Source organism: Saccopteryx leptura, chromosome 3 (genome assembly GCF_036850995.1).
Source record: "Saccopteryx leptura isolate mSacLep1 chromosome 3, mSacLep1_pri_phased_curated, whole genome shotgun sequence".
Lineage (NCBI taxonomy): Eukaryota > Metazoa > Chordata > Mammalia > Chiroptera > Emballonuridae > Saccopteryx > Saccopteryx leptura.
This window is the reverse complement of record NC_089505.1, coordinates 107,346,329-107,368,513: the sequence shown is the minus strand read 5'-3', so window position 1 is coordinate 107,368,513 and position 22,185 is coordinate 107,346,329. Positions and strand designations below refer to the sequence as shown.

At 45.6% G+C, this 22,185-nt stretch overlaps 1 protein-coding gene across 2 annotated transcripts in view; it reads right to left on the bottom strand.

The window, feature by feature from the left end:
- Positions 1-249: 249 nt before the first annotated feature.
- The window catches only part of KPNA6 (karyopherin subunit alpha 6), a 52,387-nt gene continuing 30,451 nt past the window's right edge, over positions 250-22,185 (bottom strand). For both annotated transcript variants that reach the window (XM_066375719.1, XM_066375717.1), the window contains 12 exons: positions 21,650-21,742; positions 21,148-21,247; positions 20,205-20,299; positions 19,368-19,499; positions 17,551-17,639; positions 15,318-15,417; positions 13,817-13,980; positions 13,567-13,645; positions 10,897-11,022; positions 10,459-10,586; positions 6,029-6,207; positions 250-5,403 (listed from right to left, as the gene is read on the bottom strand). In XM_066375719.1, the coding sequence (XP_066231816.1) occupies positions 5,216-5,403; positions 6,029-6,207; positions 10,459-10,586; positions 10,897-11,022; positions 13,567-13,645; positions 13,817-13,980; positions 15,318-15,417; positions 17,551-17,639; positions 19,368-19,499; positions 20,205-20,299; positions 21,148-21,247; positions 21,650-21,742 (1,473 nt within the window). In that variant the 3' untranslated portion in view covers positions 250-5,215. The remainder of the gene's footprint in view (positions 5,404-6,028; positions 6,208-10,458; positions 10,587-10,896; positions 11,023-13,566; positions 13,646-13,816; positions 13,981-15,317; positions 15,418-17,550; positions 17,640-19,367; positions 19,500-20,204; positions 20,300-21,147; positions 21,248-21,649; positions 21,743-22,185) is intronic.

Here is a 22,185-nt window from a genome sequence, read left to right as displayed (position 1 = left end):
CACAGAGAGAGAAGGGGGGGGAGGAGCTGGAAGCATCAACTCCCATATGTGCCTTGACCAGGCAAGCCCAGGGTTTCGAACCGGCGACCTCAGCATTTCCAGGTCGACGCTTTATCCACTGCGCCACCACAGGTCAGGCGGCTGTTGTAATTCTTAATGCCACTGTTAGACCAAAAATTTAAACACCCTCCCCTCCCCTTCACTTCACTTCAAAAAAATCCAGAGTAGGATCATCCCAAAGACAATATAGAACTTTGCAACAGGTTTTTATTTTTGCTTTATATCTATTACAGTGTCTGAAACCTAAAGAAATACATTTTCTCTTCAAATTTGGATGTGTATATAAATATCATTTGTCTGGACTCAGCACACTCAATGCCATGGTTTCTTGGCCTACGTCTGTTCTGAAATCAAACTTTGTCTGTCTACCCAGGGGCCCTGAGAACATAGAAAATAGCCAGTTTATAGTTCTTGGAGAACTAAAAGCAAATGAATTTGGAAAGGAAAATGAGTGAGAAAAATAGTTTGGTTCACCTTCATACGCTTGTAGCTGGGAACCTAAGTTGCTTTTTAGGGACATCTAGTTTGTCTTGGGTGGCTGGGACTTCATACCCTTTGTTTCTTTAGTGATTCAATCAAAGGCAGTCCCCACAAAAGTTGGCTAAAAGAGACAATACCCAACTCCAGGGCCTGAGGGTTCTCATAGAGATGGACTCTAAGGAGGATCATCCTCTGAGTCAGAGGTTCCCAGCCAGTTTCAGGATCTGAACTTTGACTTCCTTCACTACCCCAAGAGCATGGCAAGATTTTCTGTCCTCAAACCCAAGGGATGCAAGTCCAACCTACACACAGGAGCAGGGCTAGCATTTAGCACAGGGATGTTCTAAAGTGGACATCAGCAGTCAGGTTGGCCCAGACATTGCTAAGGTAGGCCCAAACTACACACTACACAAACCTTTCTTCTGGGCCCCCAATTTAATGCTGTCTCTTCTGTCACACTTGGTTTGTTCTGCAAAATCCCTCAGAGGAAAAACAACAGCCTTAATTCTGACTTGGGTGGTACTGACCTCAAATTCTTCCCTTGCTATGATTTAAATCTGGGGTTGGGGATGGGGATGGGCAGGGGAATAGATAATAGGATGACTATTGCATCATTTATCAAGGCCTTGGCTAAAGAGCAGCTAGTGCCTATAACATGGATCTTCACAGGGCCAAATTCTCAGCTCGCTGGTTTAACAAAAGAACCCAAAAGTTGATACAGAAAAAATACTGGACAAGATTTGTCTAGAATCCTAAAATGGTTATGGAAAAAAACCTACAATGAGCAATTTCTTACCTGGAAGATGTGGCTTGCTGGTTATGAGCATTTTCCTGTGGTTCAGTGCACTGAGCCTTGCAACCTTCCCCAGCCTGCCAGGGAGGCAGACAGTCACACACATTCCTGAGGCCCCACCCAGCCTGTTTTCCCTATAGGCCCCTGTAGCGCCTCTAGGGACCTAGAGAATCTGGCTCCCTGCCTTCAGTTGAGAATCCAGATTTTGAGCCCACAACATGAATCTACAAAGGAATACCCAGGATGATGGACACCAAGCTGAGTCTTGGGGAAAAGGGATATGGCCTGAACATACAAGCTGAGGCATTCAAAGAGGGGTCTGTGGAATGAGGAGGGAAGTATTGCCAGGCATTCATCTTCCCTTCTAGTTTGCTAGAAATAGGATGTACAGGGAGGGCAGGCAGACATGAGGAAATGGAAATCCATTCTGTAGACCGTTTTTCCTGTTAAGCTAGTTTGGCTTGAGAGAAATAAAAGTCTGTGCCTGAGAGCCCTCTTTTGCTCCTCCTTGACTAAATATAGTAGCAGCTATAATCTGTGCAGGTAAGCTCCAAAAAAAAGGGGTTCCTGGAAGGTAGATTCCAGGGCAAAGAGTAATAGCAGTAGGTCTAAGGGTCCTAGGTAAGGGAAAACACCAAGGGTCCTTGAAAGCTTAAGTCATCAACACCTGCTCGTTGGAAGAGTCATTTGTACCCAATGACCTTAGTAACCAGGCTGGCCAGCTGAGAGTGGAACCCACGTGGTTCCTTCAGAAGGTGCAGCCAACACCAACTGGGGATAGCTCAAAACTGAAGGCAGGCTTCTAAGACCAGAGACCCTGTTAGTACTAGAAGGGGAATTGGGGATGCATGCCCAGAAGGGCTGGCAATAAATAGCTGGCATTGTTCAAAAACGGTATTTGAACATTCACTTTAGCTAATAAAAAGGCTCCTTATCCCCTTAATCCACACCTAGATATCTCCACCTCCATTACAGATCGTAAAATGGATATACCAGCCATGTGCCAACGTAAGATTCCAAAAGCATGTCTTAGGATGTTCCCTAGAGCAGGCTGGCAGCCCCTCCATCCCTGAAACACCCATTCAGAAATCCAACAGAAAGCCTTTGACCTCACCTCGGCCAGGGTCTGGAGTCCAGATGGGAGCTGCCCATGAAGACTGGATGTCAAGCCTGAGTTAAAGAAATACTATTTTGCTTCCCAAGATGGCCAAAGGAGAGGAGGAGACATAAAACATGATGTCACTGCCTCTGTAGGCTGGAAGAACTTCACCTGTTGACTGAAAGGGGTTTAGAGGAAGATAATGGGAAACATGGTCTGAGGAAGACACTAACAAGGAAAGCTCCTAGAGGCCACATTTGTGTGATGAGAAATCTGTCCTCATGTTGTGCCCTGGGAGACTTCAGCCTTTGAAGTCCTTGGAGAAAACTGGCTTTAAGCTGCAGGCAGAGGATAAAGAGTCTTCCTCCTGGTACAGGGCCCAGACCTGAAGGGAAAGTAGATTTGGGGGGATAGTTGGGGAAAGCAGGATGTGTATGTCTCACAGTAAGAACGTGGCCCCAATGTCAGGGACTTAACTATTGCTTAAGAAGTACTAAGTAGATTCTAGTAAAGTGCTTTCCCCTTTGGACCAGGATGGGGATGGGGTGGGGGTGAGGGTAAATTTTTCTTTGAACTGTAGAATAGTTTTGTAATGCAGCTAGCAGGCCAAAAGGTCCTGCCTCTTGCCTACCAGGAGACTGGGGACTGACTGACAGTCATTCCCACGCTGAAGAGGAGCATCTCACTCACTGAGGTACAGCATTGGTGTGGACTTTCGATGATAAGCTCTAGCTCCACCTTTCTCAGAAAATAGTGTGGAGTTGAATCTCACACAAGAAGGAGGGCAAATTAAAGACCAGTGGCTGACAGTGAGCACCTGGACTTTAGACCTGCAAGCAGAGGGGCATGGATTTCACCTGAGCCGAAGGAGATGCATAGGAACAGGAGCAGGAATGGCACTGTTTCTGGAGAAGGGAAATTACAGCTTGGTGCAGGGCACCTGACTGACTGACCACAGTAGGAAAGCAGAGGCACGGCAGACTGCACCTTCTCACAGTTGGTCTACCCTTACTTAATTGACAACTTCCTCCGCCCCCATCCCCAACAACTGGGCTTTACTCTCATATGTAGCCCACCAAAGCATAGGCATGCTGTTGTGGCACTGCATTAACTTTACTCAAAGAGAAAAAAAAGACAGTAGGATCATAACTGTCACACGGAAGGGCAAAACCCAAACCAGGTACAGGGGTCCCAAACAGGGAAGATATCAATAACTCTCACAAAAGTCCTGAGGCTGCTAAGTTTCTGTGATAATAGGAGAGGCAGCCACGTGTGATAACTTATGTGAACAAGGGCCTTTGAGACCAAATATGAGAAGGTAGACTGCTTTTTGAATTTCCTGATGCAAGCAGAATGCTCAGCAGGAAGGACTAGAGTGATAGACTTCACCACACCCTGGGGTCATCCTTGCTTTCCTTTAGGTACTGGGACAATCAGACCAGGCTGACCTGCTACAGAAAGGTTCCAGAGCTAAGGATTGGTCCCAGGTGGTGGCCCAGAACCCAAGCAGAGAAGAAAAGGACCAAGCTATGTCTCCATATTTCTTTTTGGTCTTCCTCATAGTATCCTACTTACAGAAATTACAAGCAGTTCTTCCTCTCAAGACCAATTAAGATTGACCTACCTAATATATAGAATATAAAAAAATACAGAACTTTTTGACATTCTCTCCTTTGGAAGTAAAATATACATAATCCAACTATGGAAGAGGAAGAAAGGCCAAAGGCAGGGATTCCTGGCTATCCCAATACATGACACTCACTCCAACCTCCTCTGCAACTTACGGGTCACCAGAGCAAGGACTTTCTTGACTTTCTGGAGAAAGGAATGACCACAGCACCCCTGCCTCCTATCCTTAGGAGAAAATACAGCTACCTCAGAGGTTCATTCAACTCTGAGGGGAATTTTCAAGTAAACAAATGAAGTTGGGTCACACCCCTGGAAGGTGGGTAGGAAACATGGGATCAGTAGCGACACATGGGAAGCCCCGTCTGAAAGGCCTGTGCTCCTCCCCTTCACTCCCACTGGTGTACTTGCCCCAGGAGAGTGAAAGGGATCTCCCAAACTAAAGAGGTCTGGGCAGGGGTTAGAGAGAGGAAGGGAAGGGCCTTTGTCTCGTGGTGACCTCCCCCTCAGCCTCTAGTCCCACACAATGCTGGCAGCTGGGATTCCTAAAACCAGGAACTCATGGTTCTTGGAAAGAGCAATCTTAATACAAGAAAAATGTGCAAAAGAAAAAAATTAAATAACTCAATCCAAGCATACAAGATTAATAATTCTGTCAGAGCAAGAACACTTTGTTTTGGATTTCTCCCCTCCCCTCCCACCTCCCACTTCTGGAATATTCCATCTGCTCAAGTACCCAAGATAGAGTTACACAGATCAGGGCAGAGAACTGGGAAGGATAAGGAAGATAAAAGGGAAGGAAGTCACCACTAAAGAAAAAAAAAAAAAAAAAAGGTGCAAAATTGATTACCTCAGTCCTCCTTTGTCTACCCCTGGGCTCCTGGGTTAAAGACATATGTGCAGCCAAAATATAGTGTAAGGAAGAAAAACCCAACACGTCCCCTTCTTGTCACCAACCCAAATGTGAGCCTCAGATGGTTCTGTCTGTCCAGAGGGTGCTCCCTCCAGGGAAGAGGGTGGAGCAGGTCAAGAGCACAGTTTCCAGAGAAGCAGAGGTGTGTGGTGGCTGATGGTGGGGCCAGACTCCGCCCACCAGAGGGCTGCTTTTCCGCTGGTTGGTGGTGCTTCCCATCCCATCCCCTCCCCGGAGGCAGACATTATAGCTGGAAGCCTTCCATCGGGGCCTCAGGCTGCTGGAAGATGAACTGCTGTTGCGTTTCATCCACTTGGGGAGCCAGGCTGCTGTCATCATCTTCTACACCAAAGTAGTGCTCAATGAGGTCAAAGGCCTTCTGGTAGATCTCCTGGTTCTCATGGCTCTGGAGAAACTCAATTTTATCCAAGCCTATGGTGGTAAGAAGTAAGGAGACAAAGAAAACTTTCATAAGTACTTTCCTATGGCTCCATGAAACCACTTATCTATTATATTTTTCTTTCCCTGAGGTATGTTGCTGTTTATAAACACAAGTAATATGATCAGATCTCTTTCTGACATGAAAAAAGAAAGCCAGGAACCCTCCCTTTCAAACTATACAACCCCAAAGGAAAAAGATCACAATGTCAGTTATAAATCATAGGTTCTAGTCCTATTCTGCTTTTAATACCTGTGTGACCTCGGCGAATCATTAGCCACACTGAATTTCTCAGATGACTGATGAGTCCGTCCGGCACTCTTACTGGAACTTGCTAGAAACTCAGTTAAAAACTGCCTTCCAATGCCTGATTCTGTCATCAATTCTGAAGTTTTCCTTTGGCATCTGTATCATAACTACTTATTGGGTAGAGACCATCAGAAAGGGAACTGGATACTGTCCCTCAGAGGGAGAAGGAACTGGGGAGTCATCCAATGATGACTCTAAAAAAACATACACCCTCAGAAATGTATCTACTTTGGGGGCCTACAGTCCTGAGACCCTGACCTAGAACTTCTCTACTTAAGGCAGAGATATCGCTGAGGCGAGGGCACATACCATAGGCTTCTTCGATGAGGCCACAGTAGGGATTGACCCCTGAGCCACTGCGCTTGCCCTCTTGCTCTCCAAGCCGAAGGATGTTCTCTAGTCCATTGAGGGCCACTTGCACAATCTTTGAATCCATCACAGTCAGCAAGTCGCACAGGGGTTTGATGCAGCCCAGTGAGACCAGGTATCTGGGGACCAGAGACCAGACAAGTTCTAATTTAATGCAGGGCAAGGGACGTGCTAGGCAGGTGCTATGATGCCTGTGGGTTTCCCTCATATGTCAACACACTGAGCAAGCCGCTCCTACCGAGCCTTCATACCCACCCATTCTCTATCTCAATCTCTCCACCTATCCAATGATATTCAACCTTTTTCATCTCATGGCACAAACACTAAAAACTAATTAAAAAAAATTCTGTGGCACAACAAAAAATACATTTTTTGCTGATCTGACCAAAAAAAAAAAAAAAAGTAGCCTGACTGGTGGTAGTGCAATGGATAGAGCAGGGGTCCCCAAACTATGGCCTGCGGGCCGCATGCGGCCCCCTGAGGCCATTTACCCAGCCCCCGCTGCACTTCCGGAAGGGGCACCTCTTTCATTGGTGGTCAGTGAGAGGAGCACAGGATGCATCTGCATCCTGGAGTACTGTATGTGGCGGCGCCGCAAAGCGCAGCGCTGCTCACATACAGCACTACTTCCGGTGACGCGGGATGCACGCGTCAGGACTCCGGAAGCACATCATATCACTTGCTACAGCTAGCAGTAACAAATATGGAACTGGACATTGACCATCTCATTAGCCAAAAGCAGGCCCATAGTTCCCATTGAAATACTGGTCAGTGCCTGACCAGGTGGTGGTGCAGTGGATGGAGCGTCAGACTTGGATGCAGAGGACCCAGGTTCAAGACCCTGAGGTCGCCAGCTTGAGCGCGGGCTCATCTGGTTTGAGCAAGAGCCCACCAGCTTGAACCCAAGGTCACTGGCTCTAGCAAGGGGTTACTCAGTCTGCTGAAGGCCCACGGTCAAGGCACATATAAGAGAGCAATCAATGAACAACTAAGGTGTTGCAAGGCGCAATGAAAGACTGATGATTGATGCTTCTCATCTCTCTCCATTCCTGTCTGTCTGTCCCTGTCTATCCCTCTCTCTGACTCATTCTGTCTCTGTAAAAAAAAAAAAAAAAAAAAAATACTGGTCAGTTTGTTGATTTAAATTTACTTGTTCTTTATTTTAAATATTGTATTTGTTCCCATTTTGTTTTTTTACTTTAAAATAAGATATGTGCAGTGTGCATAGGGATTTGTTCGTATTTTTTTTTATAGTCCGGCCCTCCAACGGTCTGAGGGACAGTGAACTGGCCCCCTGTGTAAAAAGTTTGGGGACCCCTGGGATAGAGCGTTGATCTGAGAACCCAGGATCGAAATCCCGAGGTTGCTGGCATGAGTGTGGGATCATCATCGACATAATTACATGATTGCATGCATTGAGCCCAAAGGTTGCTGGCTTGAGCAAGGGGTCACTGGCTCAGCTGGAGCCCCCCTTTCAAGGCTCGCATAACAAGCAATCAATGAATAACAAAGTGATACACCTGTGAGTTGGATCCCTCTCATCTCCCACCCTTCCTGTCTGTCCTTCCCTCCCTCCTCTTCCTCACCCTTAAAAAAAAGAAAAGAGTGTCCATCTGAAGTGAGGATGTCCTAGGTTCGATTTCTGGTCAGGGCACACAGAAGTGATCATCTTCCCCCCCTCCCCCCACTCCCACAGTCATGGCTTGATTGGTTCCAGTGCTAAAAAAAAAAAAAAAAAAAAGGCTTGGTTGCTGAGCAACTAGAGCAATGCCCCAAATGGGCAAAGCATTGCCTCCTAGTGGGCTTGCCAGGTGGATCCCAGTTGGGGCACATGAGGGAGTCTGTCTTTGCCTCCCCTCTTCACACTAAAATAAAAGATAAAAGTTTGATTCATTCACACCAGACAGCTATTGTGTTGGCTGTTGTCAGTGTGTGTGTGTGTGTGTGTGTGTGTGTGTGTGATGGAGACAGAAAGAGGGACAGATAAGGACAGACAGATAGGAAGGGAGAGAGATGAAAAGTATCAATTCTTTGTTGTAGCACCTTATTTCTTCACTGACTGCTTTCTCATATGTGCCCTGACAGGGGCTAGAGCAGACCAAGTGACCCCTTGCTCAAGCCAGTGACCACGGGTTCATGTCTATGATCTCATGCTCAATCAGTGACCCACGCTTAAGCCTGAAGCCAATGAGCCCACGCTTAAGCTGGTGACTTCAGGGTTTTGAACCTAGGTCCTCTGCATCCCTGTCTGACACTCTATCCACTGTGCACCACCTGGTCAGGCTGTTGTCATTTTTTTATTTGACAATCTAAGGGAAAAGAGATTAGTGTGAATTTCTGACTAAATAATCAGGTATTCCATGTTTTAAAAATTCATGCAGGCCCTGGCCAGTTGGCTCAGTGGTGGAGCGTCGGCCTGGTGTGCAGGGGTCCCGGGTTCGATTCCCGGCCAGGGCACACAGGAAAAGTGCCCATCTGCCTCTCCACCCCTCCCCCTCTCCTTCCTCTCTGTCTCTCTCTTCCCCTCCCGCAGCCAAGGCTCCATTGGAGCAGGGATGGCCCGGGCGCTGGGGATGGCTCCTTGGCCTCTGCCCCAGGCGCTAGAGTGGCTCTGGTCTCGGCAGAGCGACGCCCCGGAGGGGCAGAGTATCGCCCCCTGGTGGGCAGAGCTTCGCCCCCTGGTGGGCGTGCCGGGTGGATCCCGGTCGGGCGCATGCGGGAGTCTGTCTGACTGTCTCTCCCCATTTCCAGCTTCAGAAAGGTACAGGAAAAAAGAAATATAAATAAATAAATAAATAAATCATTCATGCAGCACACTGGTTGAAAATCATTGGTCTAGTTCATTTCAATGTGAAAGGCTGCCATAGATCCCTCCTCGTCATCTCTGATGTCTCCTTGCTGCAAAAGTACCACTCTGGACACATCATTTCCCTGTTTAAGTTTTCACGGTCCAATCTCTGCAGGCATGACAATGCAGATCGTACAGTCTGACTCCTACCCTCTTCTTCTGGCTCACTTCTCATTATTCCCTTCTTAGGACACTACATTCCAGTCAAACATGTAAAGGTCTCCAGGAGGTTTTGGTTCTTTTACTTACGCTTTTCCAATCATAAAGACCTTTTACAACAATGTATTTATCCTTCAAAGATTAACTTAATGGCTATCCCTTTTCTCCTAAAGCTTTATATATACAGTTGTGAATCACATAACAAAATTTTGGTAAATGATGGACCTCATATAGTAAATGATGATGGTCTCATAAAATTATAATGAAGCTGAAAAATCCCTATCACCTAGTGACATCATAACCATCATAACATCATAGCACAATGCATTACTCATGTATTTGTGGTGATGCTGGTGTAAATAAACTTATTGTGCTGCCAGTTGTATAAAAGTAAAGTACATACAATTATATAATGTATAGTTCATAGCGCTTGATGATGATAATAAATACTACATTGCTGCTTTATGTATTTGCTATATACACTTTTTATGCTTAAAGTGTACTCTTTCACCTGGATAGCTCAATTGGTTAGAGCATTGTCCTAAAGTGTAGAGATTGCTGGTTCAGTCCCTGGTCAGGGCACATACAAGAACAGACTGATGTTCCTGTCTCTCTCTGTCTCTACTCCTCTCTCTAAAATCAAAATAAATATTAAAAAAAAATTTATTCTGGCCCTGGCCAGGTGGCTCACTGGATAGACCATCAGACTGTTGTCCAGGTGTGTCAGGGTCGCAGGTTCCATCCCCAGTCAGGGCACATATGAGAAACAACTAATGAGTGCACGCCCCGGCTAGTTGGCTCAACGGTAGAGCGTCGGCCTAGCGTGCGGAGGACCCGGGTTCGATTCCCGGCCAGGGCACACAGGAGAAGCGCCCATTTGCTTCTCCACCCCTCCGCCGCGCCTTGCTCTCTGTCTCTCTCTTCCCCTCCCGCAGCCAAGGCTCCATTGGAGCAAAGATGGCCCGGGCGCTGGGGATGGCTCTGTGGCCTCTGCCTCAGGCGCTAGAGTGGCTCTGGTAGCAACATGGCGACGCCCAGGATGGGCAGAGCATCGCCCCCTGGTGGGCAGAGCATCGCCCCTGGTGGGCGTGCCGGGTGGATCCCGGTCGGGCGCATGCGGGAGTCTGTCTGACTGTCTCTCCCTGTTTCCAGCTTCAGAAAAATGCAAAAAAATAATAATAAATAAATAGGAAAAAAAAACAAAAAAACTAATGAGTGCACAAATAAATGGAACAACTAAGTAGAATGAGTTGATGCTTCTCTCTCTTTCAAATCAACGAAAAAACAAACAAAAAACCCACGTATCATAAGTGAGGAAGGAGAGTACACATATCATTCAAGATGATGGAAAAAAGAATGATACCTGATCTGCTCAGGGGTTCCTCCAGATGTGGCATTGGTGATGGCCCAAGCTGCCTCTTTCCTTGTACGGAACTCTGCTTTCTGAAGAATTTCGATCAACACAGGGAAGATGTTTGTATCTATGACAGCCTGAGGGAGGATTGGGGTCAGGGTGGGGGTGAGGAGGAGAAAGTAAGTCACTTCAAGAAGGGAAATCAAATCTAGCCCATAAATCAGCTAAGATTTAGACATCTTCCCTTCCTGGGAGTCTTCCTTTGTTCTTGTTGATATAGATGAGAGGGTACAGGGAAACCTGGCTTCCACTACACCAGAATCTTTGAACAACAGCATACACCAACCCCAATTTCTAAAGGGAAACAAATATTCTACAACCTCTCATTTTCCCATGCCTTCATACCTGACATCCCCTCCCCTTAAATTTCCCTCCTGCTTGGTTTACCTGTATTTGAGCCCTGTTGCCAGCAGTTATATTTGAAATGGTCCAGCAAGCTTCTTTCCGGATTGACTCCTTGGGGCTGCTCAGCAAGTGGAGGAGGCAAGGGAGCGCTGAACAGTTGAGAATGACCTAGAACATCAAAGCACAGGCAGCAAAAATTAGATAAATGGACTCAACCAAAATTAAAAACTTATGTGCATCAGAAGATACCACTAACAGAGTGAACAGGCAAACCACAGAATGGGAGAAAGAATATGCAAATCATATACTGGTAAGGATTAACATCCAGAATATATAAAAGAATTTTTATAATGCAATAGTAAAAAGCCAAACAATCCAATTTTAAAAATGGGCAGAGGAGCCCTGGCCAGGTAGCACAGTTGGTCAAATCCCAATATGCTAAGGTTACAGGTTTGATCCCTGGTCAGGGCACACACAAGAATCAGCCAATGAATGCATAAATAAATGGAACAACAAATCAGTCTCTCTCTCAAATCAATAAATTTTAAAAGATATGAGCAAAGGGTTTGAATAAACATTTTTCCAAAAAAGATATACAGGTGGTCAAAAAGCAAAGGAAAAGATGCCAAACATCACTAATCATCAGGGAACTGCAAATTAAAAAGAGAAGAGATACCATTTTACACTTACTATGATGACTACTATAAAAAATAAAAGTGTTGATAATGATGTGGAAAGAACTGGAACCTAGTACTCTTGCAGCCACAGTGCAAAACACTATGGTGATTCCTTAAAATATTAAATATAAAATTATCATATGATCCAATAATTCTAGTTCTGGGCACATATCCAAAAGAACTGAAAGCAGAGACTCAGACAATTTGAGCGCCAATGTTCAATGCAGTATTATTCAAAATAGCCAACAATACATGTCTATCAACAGATGAATGGATAAACAAAATGTGGTGTATGCATAAAATGGAATATTATTTAGACATAAAAATGAAGGTCTGACACATACTATGATATAAATGGACTTCAAAGACATTACGCTCAGTGAAGTAAGCTGACACAAAGACAATACACAATTCTACTCCTATGAGGTACCCACAGTAGTCAAACTCATAAAGAAAGTAGTGCTGTGGTTACAGGGGTAGGGGAACAAGGAAATGGGAAGTTATTATTTAATAGGTACAGAGTTTTAATCTGAAATGATGAAAAAATTGTGGAAATGGGTGGTGATGAGGGTTGAGTAACAATATGAATGTACTTAATGCCACTGAAATGTACACTTGAAAATGGTTAAAACAGGTCCTGGCTGGTGGCTCAGCGGCTAGAGCATCGGCCCAGCATATGGGCGTCCTGGGTCTGATTCCCAGTCAGGGCACATAGAAGAAGAAACCACCTGCTTCTCCCCATCCCCTCCTTCCCTTCTCTCCCTCTTCCCATCCTGCAGCCAATGGCTCAACTGGTTTTAGTTTAGGCATGGCCCCAGGTGCTGAGAATGGCTCCACTGGAGTGCATCAGCCTCAGGCACTAAAATAGCTCAGTACTCAAGCATCGGCCCCTGATGTGGTTGCCGGGTGAATCCCAGTTGGGGCACATGCAGGAGTCTGCCTATCTCCCTTCCTCTCACCTTAAAAAAATTAAAAAGAAAATGGTTAAAATGATAAATTTAAAGTTATGAATACTTGTTCATGCATGCCACACATAATAATGACCTAGAAAGCCTGATCAGTGGTGGCACAGTGGATAGAGTGCTGATCTGGGGCTCTGAGGTCCTAGGTTTGAAATCCTGAGGTGCCACCTTTAGCACAAGCTCACCAGCTTGAGCATGGGATTACTGAAATGATTCCATGGTCACTGGCTGCAGGCTTGAGTCCAAAGTTCAGTGGCTTGAGCAAGGGGTCACTGGCTCGACTTGTGCTCCCTGGTCAAGGCATGTATGAGGAGCAATCAATGAACAACTAAAGTGACACAACTATAAGTTGATGTTTCCCATCTCTCTCCCTTCCTTTCTCTCTCTTTCAAAAACAAAAAAGTGTGGGTTTGAGTGAGATTGCTCCCCTATTAGAAACTGTCAAGAATCTCACAAAATTTTGCCATCTACTCAAGAACCAAAGAATACCCAGACTTCTACCCTTTGAACAGAAGAGAACCCTGTTTACTGTGCCCCCCCCCCCCCGGAGGTGTTATTAACACAAGATTAACATGAAGCAGTGTCCATTGGATCCTAAAGATCTAGAAAGTAGTTTTTAGTATCTTGAAGGAACCAGGACACAAAAACTTAACAATTATCTTACCAAGTCCCAGGTACTGAGTGGTTAATTTAGTGTTTCTTCAAAAGCACAAAATGGATGATTGATTTTATTTCAATTTATAGAGAAAATGAAGGCAACCAAGTTGCCCATGATCATACAGAAAGTGGCAGAGTTGGATTTTTCTTTTAAATTCATTTATTTTTATATATAGAGAAAGACAGACAGACAGACAGAAACAGATCTGTTCCTGTATGTGCCCTGACTAGGGATTGAACTGGCCACCTCTGTGCATCAGAATGATGCTGTAACCAATTGAGCTATCTAGCCAGAACCAGAGTTGGAGTTTTTCACTTAAACCTATGTTTTATCTCCTAGCCTAAGCCGCCTCCCATCAGGACCAAAGTCCTAGTAAGGAGGGGTTTTGTCCATAGGCAGCTCTCCTTTTCCTTACCTGGGTTTGGATGTCATCCCCAGTGACGATGTTTCCCACAGCTCTCAGGGCAGGAGAAGCCACTTTGTAATCATTATGCCTGCAGAGGAGGAAGATCTGGTGAGTGGAGGGCCAGAACACAGTACTCAGCCCTGCTGACTACCAAGTCTGACAGCACTCTCATGGTTCCAGACCTTTGGATAGGGCAGCAGTTCTTTAGTCTGAGCTTGGAGAAGATTAGGGAATCAGTACCCTTTCTGAGACCACTCACATTAGAAGCTCTACCAATCTCCTGCAGACTCCAGAGTCTATGACTGCCTGGATCTTCTCATTGGGGCCATCAGACAAATAAGAAAGGGCCCAGCACGCATCTGCCAGCAAGTCTGAGTCACTGCTGAAGAGTAGGCGAGACAGCACAGGCAAACAAGGGGAGACCTGTTGGAAGCAGAGTGAGAGGAACTCAGGGGGACAGCTACACCAACTCTGCTACTAGTACTAACACTGCTGTCCCCTTCTCTCAAGTAATTCTAAGCCCTGGAGACATTAAACCAGGGGTCAGGAACCTACAGCTCATGAGCCAGATGTGGCTCTTTTGATGGCTGCATCTGGCTCACAGACAAATCTTAAAAAAATGTTAAAAATATAAAACATTCTCATGTATTCAATCCATTCATTTCCCACCGCTCATGTTCATGGTTGCGGGTAGCTGGAGCCAATCACAGCTGTCCTCCGGGATAATATCAAATTTTTATTGGATAATGTACACGGGTCGTTGTATGGCTCTCACGGAATTACATTTTAAAATATGTGGTGTTCATTGCTCTCTCAGCCAAAAAGGTTCCCGACCCCTGCATTAAACTATCAGTCCTGACTCTTTACTTTGCTATCCATATACACAAGATCACTTACTTCACTGACAATGACCTCTTATAGTTTCCCATGGATTGAGACTATAAGGGGTTCCCCAAAGACTTGAAAACTCCCACATAAAAATTTGTAGGAGCAGCCCTGGCCGGTTGGCTCAGCGGTAGAGCATCGGCCTAGCGTGTGGAGGACCCGGGTTCGATTCCCGGCCAGGGCACACAGGAGAAGCGCTCATTTGCTTCTCCACCCCTCCGCCGCGCCTTCCTCTCTGTCTCTTCCCCTCCCGCAGCCAAGGCTCCACTGGAGCAAAGATGGCCCAGGCGCTGGGGATGGCTCTGTGGCCTCTGCCTCAGGCACTAGAGTGGCTCTGGTCGCAACATGGCGATGCCCAGGATGGGCAGAGCATCGCCCCCTGGTGGGCAGAGCGTTGCCCCTGGTGGGTGTGCCGGGTGGATCCCGGTCGGGCGCATGCGGGAGTCTGTCTGACTGTCTCTCCCTGTTTCCAGCTTCAGAAAAATGCAAAAAAAAAAAAAAAAAAAAAATTTGTAGGAGCGTTAACCTGGTACGCTAAGGTCCTAGGTTTGAAAGCCCAAGATTACTGGCTTGAGTGTAGGTACATCCAACTTGAGCGCAGGATAACTGGCTTGAGTGTGGGTTATTGACATGATCCCATGATCACAGGCTTGAAGCCCAACGTTGCTGGCTTGAGCAAGGGGTCACTAGCTTGGCTGGGGACCCCCAGTCAAGGCACATATGAGAAGCAATCAACAAACAACTAAGGTGCTGCAACTACAAGTTGATGCTTCTCATCTCTCTCCCTTCCTGTCTGTCTCTCTAGTTTTTTAAAAAAAGTTTCTCCATATGAAGTAACCTGTTATCCCTCAGGGACCAGTAAGAAGCTGTCTCACCTTTGCAAACTCCGGAGGGGGGTTCTTCCCTCGGCAGAGGTTTGACAGGGCCCAGACTGCATTTCGTGTCATTGTCAGTCGTGTGGACTTTGTAAGGAGTCTGAAATAAAAGTAAAACCAGCCTGACCTGTGATGGTGCAGTGGATAGAGCATCAATCTGGAACACTGGGGTCCCAGGTTCGAAATCTGGGCTTGCCCCACCAAGGAACATACAAGAAGCAATCAGTGAACAACTAAAGTGAAGCAACTATCATCTCGTTCCCTATCTCCCTCCCCCCATCAGTTTATTAGAAAGATATTAAAAAGAAGAAAACAAAACCAAACCAGATCCTGAGCAATGATGTCCTTGGCATAGGGTTGTTGCCAATGAACCCCAGGAGCAAATCCAATTAAACCTCTAAGACTCTAGCAACCTCAGTTTCTTCCTATCCAAACACCTAAGTTAACTGAGCCTGTTTGGGCCAGGAGGCCAAACTATATCCCCAGAAGATAATGACCAGCTACTATGTCTAGTTAAGACCATGGCTAGTAAGGACAAACAGAGGGCTGGAGGATTTTGAGTAAGCCTAAAAAGCTTGTAAAGTAAGACATACCGTGACCCTAATGTTGGCCACAAATCCTAAAGAAGTATTGTTCTCTTAGGAAATAAAAGTTGAAGGTCTACTTTCTGTGAAGGGCCCAAGAAACAGTTATAGTGGGAGCCTATGAGATTGTGATTTCTGAAAAACAGTTCATCCATCTATTTTGGTTTAGATGCAATGTAGCTCTACTTTAAGGTTATGGGAGGAAGAAATATCCAGATGAATTTTTATGGGGGTCTTTGACTTGAGGTTTAGAACAGAGATCTCCAGCCTGACTTTTGGTGGCGCAGTAGATAAAGCAGTAACCTAGAATGCTGAGATTCCTGGTTTGAAACCCTGGGCTTGCCCTGTCAAGGCAACTACTATGAGTTGATGCTTCCTGCTCCACCAAGGAACAGGAAGCATCCTCCTCCCCCTCCTTTCTCTGTCCTCTCGGGGGGGGGGGGGGGGGGTCAATAAAATTGTAAAAAAAAAAAAAAAAAAAATGAAAACAGAGCTCTCTGGGCCTAACCAGGTGATGACTCAGTGAACAGAGTATTGGCCTGGGACACTGAGGACTTAGGTTCCAAACCACAAGATTGCCAGCTTGAGCGTGGGATCATACACATAACACCATGATTGCTGGTGTGAAGCCCAAGTTCGCTGGCTTGAGTAAGAGGTCACTGGCTCGGCTGAAGCCCCCCAGTCAAGGCACATATGGGAAAGCAATCAATGAACAACTCAAGTGCCACAACTGTGAGTTGATGCTTCTCATCTCTCTCTCTCCCTGTTTGTCTATTCCTGTCTGCCTGCCTCTCTCTCTAAAAGAAATAAAAATAAAAATAAAATAGAGCTCTCCAGTCTGACTGGTGGTGGCACAGTGGATAGTGTTGGGACAGTGGACTGGGACACTGAGGACCCCAGTTCAAAACTGCAAGGTTGCTGGCTTGAGCACAGGGTCAATGGTTTGAGAACAAAGGTTACTGACTTAGCCAGAGCCTCCCAGTCAAGGCACATATGAAAAACAATCAATGAACAACTAAAGTGAAGCAACTAGGAGTTGATGTTTCACTCTCCTTCCTTCCCTCTCTTTATCTCTCTCAAAAAACCCAAAAAAACCACAAAATACACAAAAAACCCCAGCTCTCCAATGTACCTAGGCATAAACTCATAGCTAATCAATGTATTCTGTAGAGAAGGCTAGCTTTTTGAGATGGGCTAATCTGCTTCTCTTCCTGTTTCAACAACGAGGCAGATATAACAAACATGAGATTTCACAGTGCCACAAAGTGAGGAAGCACAAGATTTGCCTTGGCATAGACCAGTGGCACAATCTTCTTGCTCTTAAAAGATATCTCTTTTACTTTGGCAATCAAAAAGTACTTTTGCCTGATCTGTGGTGGCACAGTGGATAAAAGCATCGACCTGGAATATTGAGGTCGCCCGTTTGAAACCCTGGGCTTGCCTGGTCAAGGCACATATAGGAGTTGATGCTTCCTGCTCCCAGCCCCCCTTCTTTCTTTCTCTCCTCTCTAAAAAATGAATAAAAAAATCTTTTAAAAAATGTACTTTTAACATTTTTGTATTTATCATCTTAAGGTAAGCTGCCCCAAAGACCTGCCACGTAGCTGCCCTGTAGATGTCCCAGGTGCAGATGATCATTAATTACTCACGTTAACAAAGGATTAAGGATGGAACAGTTCAAGACGTAATCTCGGCAAACGGAGCTGTCTCCAGCTATGTTTCCCAGTGCCCAGACTGCCTGAAAAGGTGATGATGAAACTGTCACCCACAGAGCCTAGTGGCTTCTTTGAGTATTTTATACTTACAACTATAGAGTGAATACCCACCAATAATCAGGATGAAAACCATATCAAAGCCCAGGAAATGTTAAATGAACTCAGGTACCATCCCTATTGACATCCTTTTTGAGCACATGCTCTGTGAGAACCTTTCCTCTGAGAGTTACTGGTTCAGCTACAAAGACAGGCTGGCTGCTGTAATGCAGCCAGAGACGCCAAACCAAGACTGCTGTATCCCCACCCCCCAGGAAAGGAGAAAGTGATTGAAAAGTTGCATTCTTGTAGCCAACAAGACTGACCTCACTGTAACGGAGGAAAAAAAAAATCCCAGTACCATTCTCCACTTCTATCCAACCAGCAAAAATCCAGTAGAAGAAGCGGAAGTTGTATCTTTAATTCTGTGATCTGTCTGTACTGAGAAATGGGTACTGGCGTGTCTTTTTTCCATTACCACCTCTAGTGCCAAATGTGTGGAGTTTTTTCCACACCAACAACAAATTATCTAATACCAACTGCCCAACAATTCAATTAAATTCTGACACTAACTCTTGGAGTTATTGCAGACCCCATGGGTTAAGGCTCAGTCCCATAAGACTGCTCCCCACCTTAGACACCAGCTGCAATTCCCAGCTGTCACCTGTACTTCTGACCCACTGGCTATAAGTTTGGGAGTTCCTACAATATCCTCCTCAGGTTCAGTAACTCACTAGGTTCACAGAACTCAGAAAAACACTTTATTTACAATTACCAGTTTATTATAACAGCTACAATTCAGGAAGAGCTGAAGGAGAGAGCTATACAGGGCAAGGTATGGCTGAGAAGTGGGCTGGCACAGCTTCCAAGGCCTCTCTAGGCTTGCCGCCTTCCCAGCACACTGATGTGTTCACCAACCTGGGAATCCTCTAAATGTCATGTTCAAGAATCTTCATAACCCAATCTCCAGCTTTCCTAATCTTCCTCGGGAGTTGGGGTGCAGGGGGATGGAAGGTGATGGGGGGGAGAGGGGAGGAAGGGTTAAGGGGGTGGGGCCAAGAGTTCCTATCCTCTAATCCTGTTTGGTCTTTCTAATGACCAGCCATGCCCAACCCCATCCTGAGATTATTAGGAGCCCCACCTTAAGTCATCGCATTAGCATAGATTCAGGTTTGTTCCAAAGAGGCTCATTATAAATAAAAAGATACTATTATCACTCAGAAAATTCCAAAGTTTTTAGGAGTTCTTTGCCAGAACTGAAGGTGAAGACCAAATATATTTTTTACTACAAGACAAGTACCATCTGGCCCTGGCCGGTTGGCTCAGCGGTAGAGCATCGGCCTGGCGTGCGGGGAACCGGGTTCGATTCCCGGCCAGGGCACATAGGAGAAGTGCCCATCTGCTTCTCCACCCCTCCCCCTCTCCTTCCTCTCTGTCTCTCTCTTCCCCTCCCGCAGCCGAGGCTCCATTGGAGCAAAGATGGCCCGGGCGCTGGGGATGGCTCCTTGGCCTCTGCCCCAGGCGCTAGAGTGGCTCTGGTCATGGCAGAGCGACGCCCCGGAGGGGCAGAGCATCGCCCCTGGTGGGCGTGCCGGGTGGATCCCGGTCGGGCACATGCGGGAGTCTGTCTGACTCTCTCTCCCCGTTTCCAGCTTCAGAAAAAAAAAAAAAAAAAGACAAGTACCATCAAAAATTAAACCAAAATTGAACATTACCTGTTCCTGTACATCCTCAAAGTCTGAGTTAAGCAACTCTATAAAAATGGGGACAGCCCCTGCTTCAATGACAATTTTGGTCTGCTGAGAGGTTCCGGAGGCAATGTTCGTTAGAGCCCAGGCAGCTTCAAACTGAAAGGGAGATTAAGTCATGACTGAGAGATCATTCCAGAGAGGGCAGCCATGCCTACCAGCTGCTTCAGAGCAATAAGCCTCTTGATCCTAACTAAAAAAAAAAAAAAATCGAAACACCAGGCTTTTCCTCTCCCCTTTAATGGTAGGAAGAAGTAGCCGCAATGACCTAACAGTGGGAAGCCAGAACTGGGTGTCAATGGTTCAAGTCTAGTCCTGCATCCGTGAGTCCATTAGCAAATCACTTTTTTATTTCCCAAGCTTCACTGTTTTCATTTCTGAAACCAGGATTAGAATGAGATAGATTTCTTAAAGTCCCTTTCCGCTGAGTTTCTAGTAAGTTCCAAAAGATTGACTTGCCGCCTATTTCTAAGAAGTGAAACCCCGAGAGGCTAAATGATCTGCCACAGGTCACCCAGGTAATGTGGAAGTGGACTAGAAACTCTAATTATATATAACTGAACAATTAATCTGTCATATTCTGGTATCTTTCCTTTGGGATTATTTTGGGGAAGAGACCTGGGCTCTCTTGAGGCCAAGACTTATGTGGCAACAAACTGATAAGCTTTTTAAAAATGTTTCCTCATATTACTTGTCTATTTTCTGTGTCTATAGAAACATATAAGATGTGTCTATAAAAACATCTCACTGCAATTTCTTGGAAGTAGGGCTTTCATCTGGTACCCCCTCCACCCCAGGTCTCACCTGTAATGTACAATTTTCTTTCCTCTTCAGAAACTCCACAAACCGATCCACCACTCCTGGAGTGTTGATAACTTCATCTATAGGAGGGCTAGGCTCTGGAAGAGGGAGAAAGGAAGCAGAGGAAAAGTCAGGATAGGCTTTGGCTGATGCATTCACTGGGGTCAACTCACCATCCTTCACAGATACTGAACCATTGTTATAAACATGCCCAAACCCCCTTTGGAGGAAGTGGTTTGAACAACAGTTGGTCATCTTTGAACTGTACGATACATCTGGGATGCTAAAGAGCAATGCCCATCCTAATTTAAGTACGCTCATCTTTGGTTTACTGAACCTAAGCAAGGAAGTAACAGTAGTTATCTAAGCAAGTAAGGAAGTAAAGGAGAAAAGAAAGTCCAAGAAATGAGCAATATCAGTGCTCCAGGGCAACACTCTATCTACTGTGCCACCGGTCAGGGCTTTTCCGTCAAATTTATACTAAGCACCAGCAATGTGCCAAACACAGTTCTAGGTATTGTGGATATAGTAGTGAACAAAATCAAAAGTCTCTACCCTTACAGAGCTTACATCCTACTGAGGAGGACATTCTATTATGATAGAAGGTGTTAAATATGATGAAAATAAAATAGGTAGAGCAGGGTAAGATTGAAAATGTTGAAGGTGGGGGACAGCCTGTTATTTTAAATAGGATGTAAGGGTAGGTTTTATTGAGGAGGTAGGATCTGATCATAGAAGTGAGGGAGCTGTCACATAGATATGTCAAGGAGAGGACCTCAGGCAGAGGAATAGCCAGTGCAAAGGTAAAAATGCGCCTGGCTTGTAACACTGAAGCCAATAGGGCTGGAGCACAATGAATGAAGGGGAGGAGACTGATGAGGTCAAAGACAAGAAACAAGACACTAAATCATGTAAGAGTCTCTTTAGGGAGGACCAGGCTTTGTACCTTTGGAGAGCAGTTTCCGGAATTTCTGTGTGGTTGCTAACTGCAGGTCAGAGTCATCAGAAAAGAGCATCTCTACCATCTCTCTTGTGATCACACTCTCCTAGAACATAAAACAGGTTCAAGGCTTTGCAAACCAACACTAGAGCCAGATATGAGCACATAATCCTGCGTGGCATCCTGCTTTGTCAAGAATTGAGGGCAAGAGGACAGCATAACACACAGGCTTGGAGAAGGTGTTTGTTTAATCCATGGCTGCTTCAAGTTGGGACATTTGAAAATGATTCCTAATTTCTGAGGCAACCGATGGCTTCCCTTAGTTTCCTCAGGTGTCTCCATCAGAGATGAATCCTTGTTGACTCTTAAAGCTGACCAGTTACAAAAAGGCCCCTGGAAGAAAGGGCTTAGCACGGTTGTCAGCAAAACTACTGGATGAAGTGAACTGCCCAATTTCTGTTCTGTAGAAGCAGGTACTTCCCAGGCCTGCCTGAAGCCAGGGCCTTACCCCAGTGGTAGAGCTCACATAGGAGTCCATGAGGAGACTATCGAACATGGCAGCTTCTTCATTAATCATCTCCACATTTCTCCGTTTAAAAAGCTGCAAGTAGAGAGATGGTGGTCAGACTACTCACTGAGACAAAAACAAACAAAATAAAACAACAACAAAGAATGACCCAAACTTCTATTATGGCATAACTGTCAAGGAAATGCTAGCATAGTTGACAAAATGCCAAGTTTAATATTCTGACATAGAAAAATATTCAAAAGCTTTCTTTCTATTATATATAATTACTTGTATTTAATTTTGAGAGAGAGGGGGGAAGGGAGCAGGGAAAAGGGTGGGAGAGAGGGAGGGAGGGAGGGAAACATCAACTTGTTGTTCCACTTAGTTGGGCAGTCACTGATTGCTTCTCATATGTGCCCTGACTAGGGCTCGAACTGGCACCCTGGGGGTTGAGTCGGTGTCCCCAGGATCAAACCAGTGACACCAGTGCTCCAGGATATCACTTTATCCACTGTGCCACCGGCCAGGGCACTGTC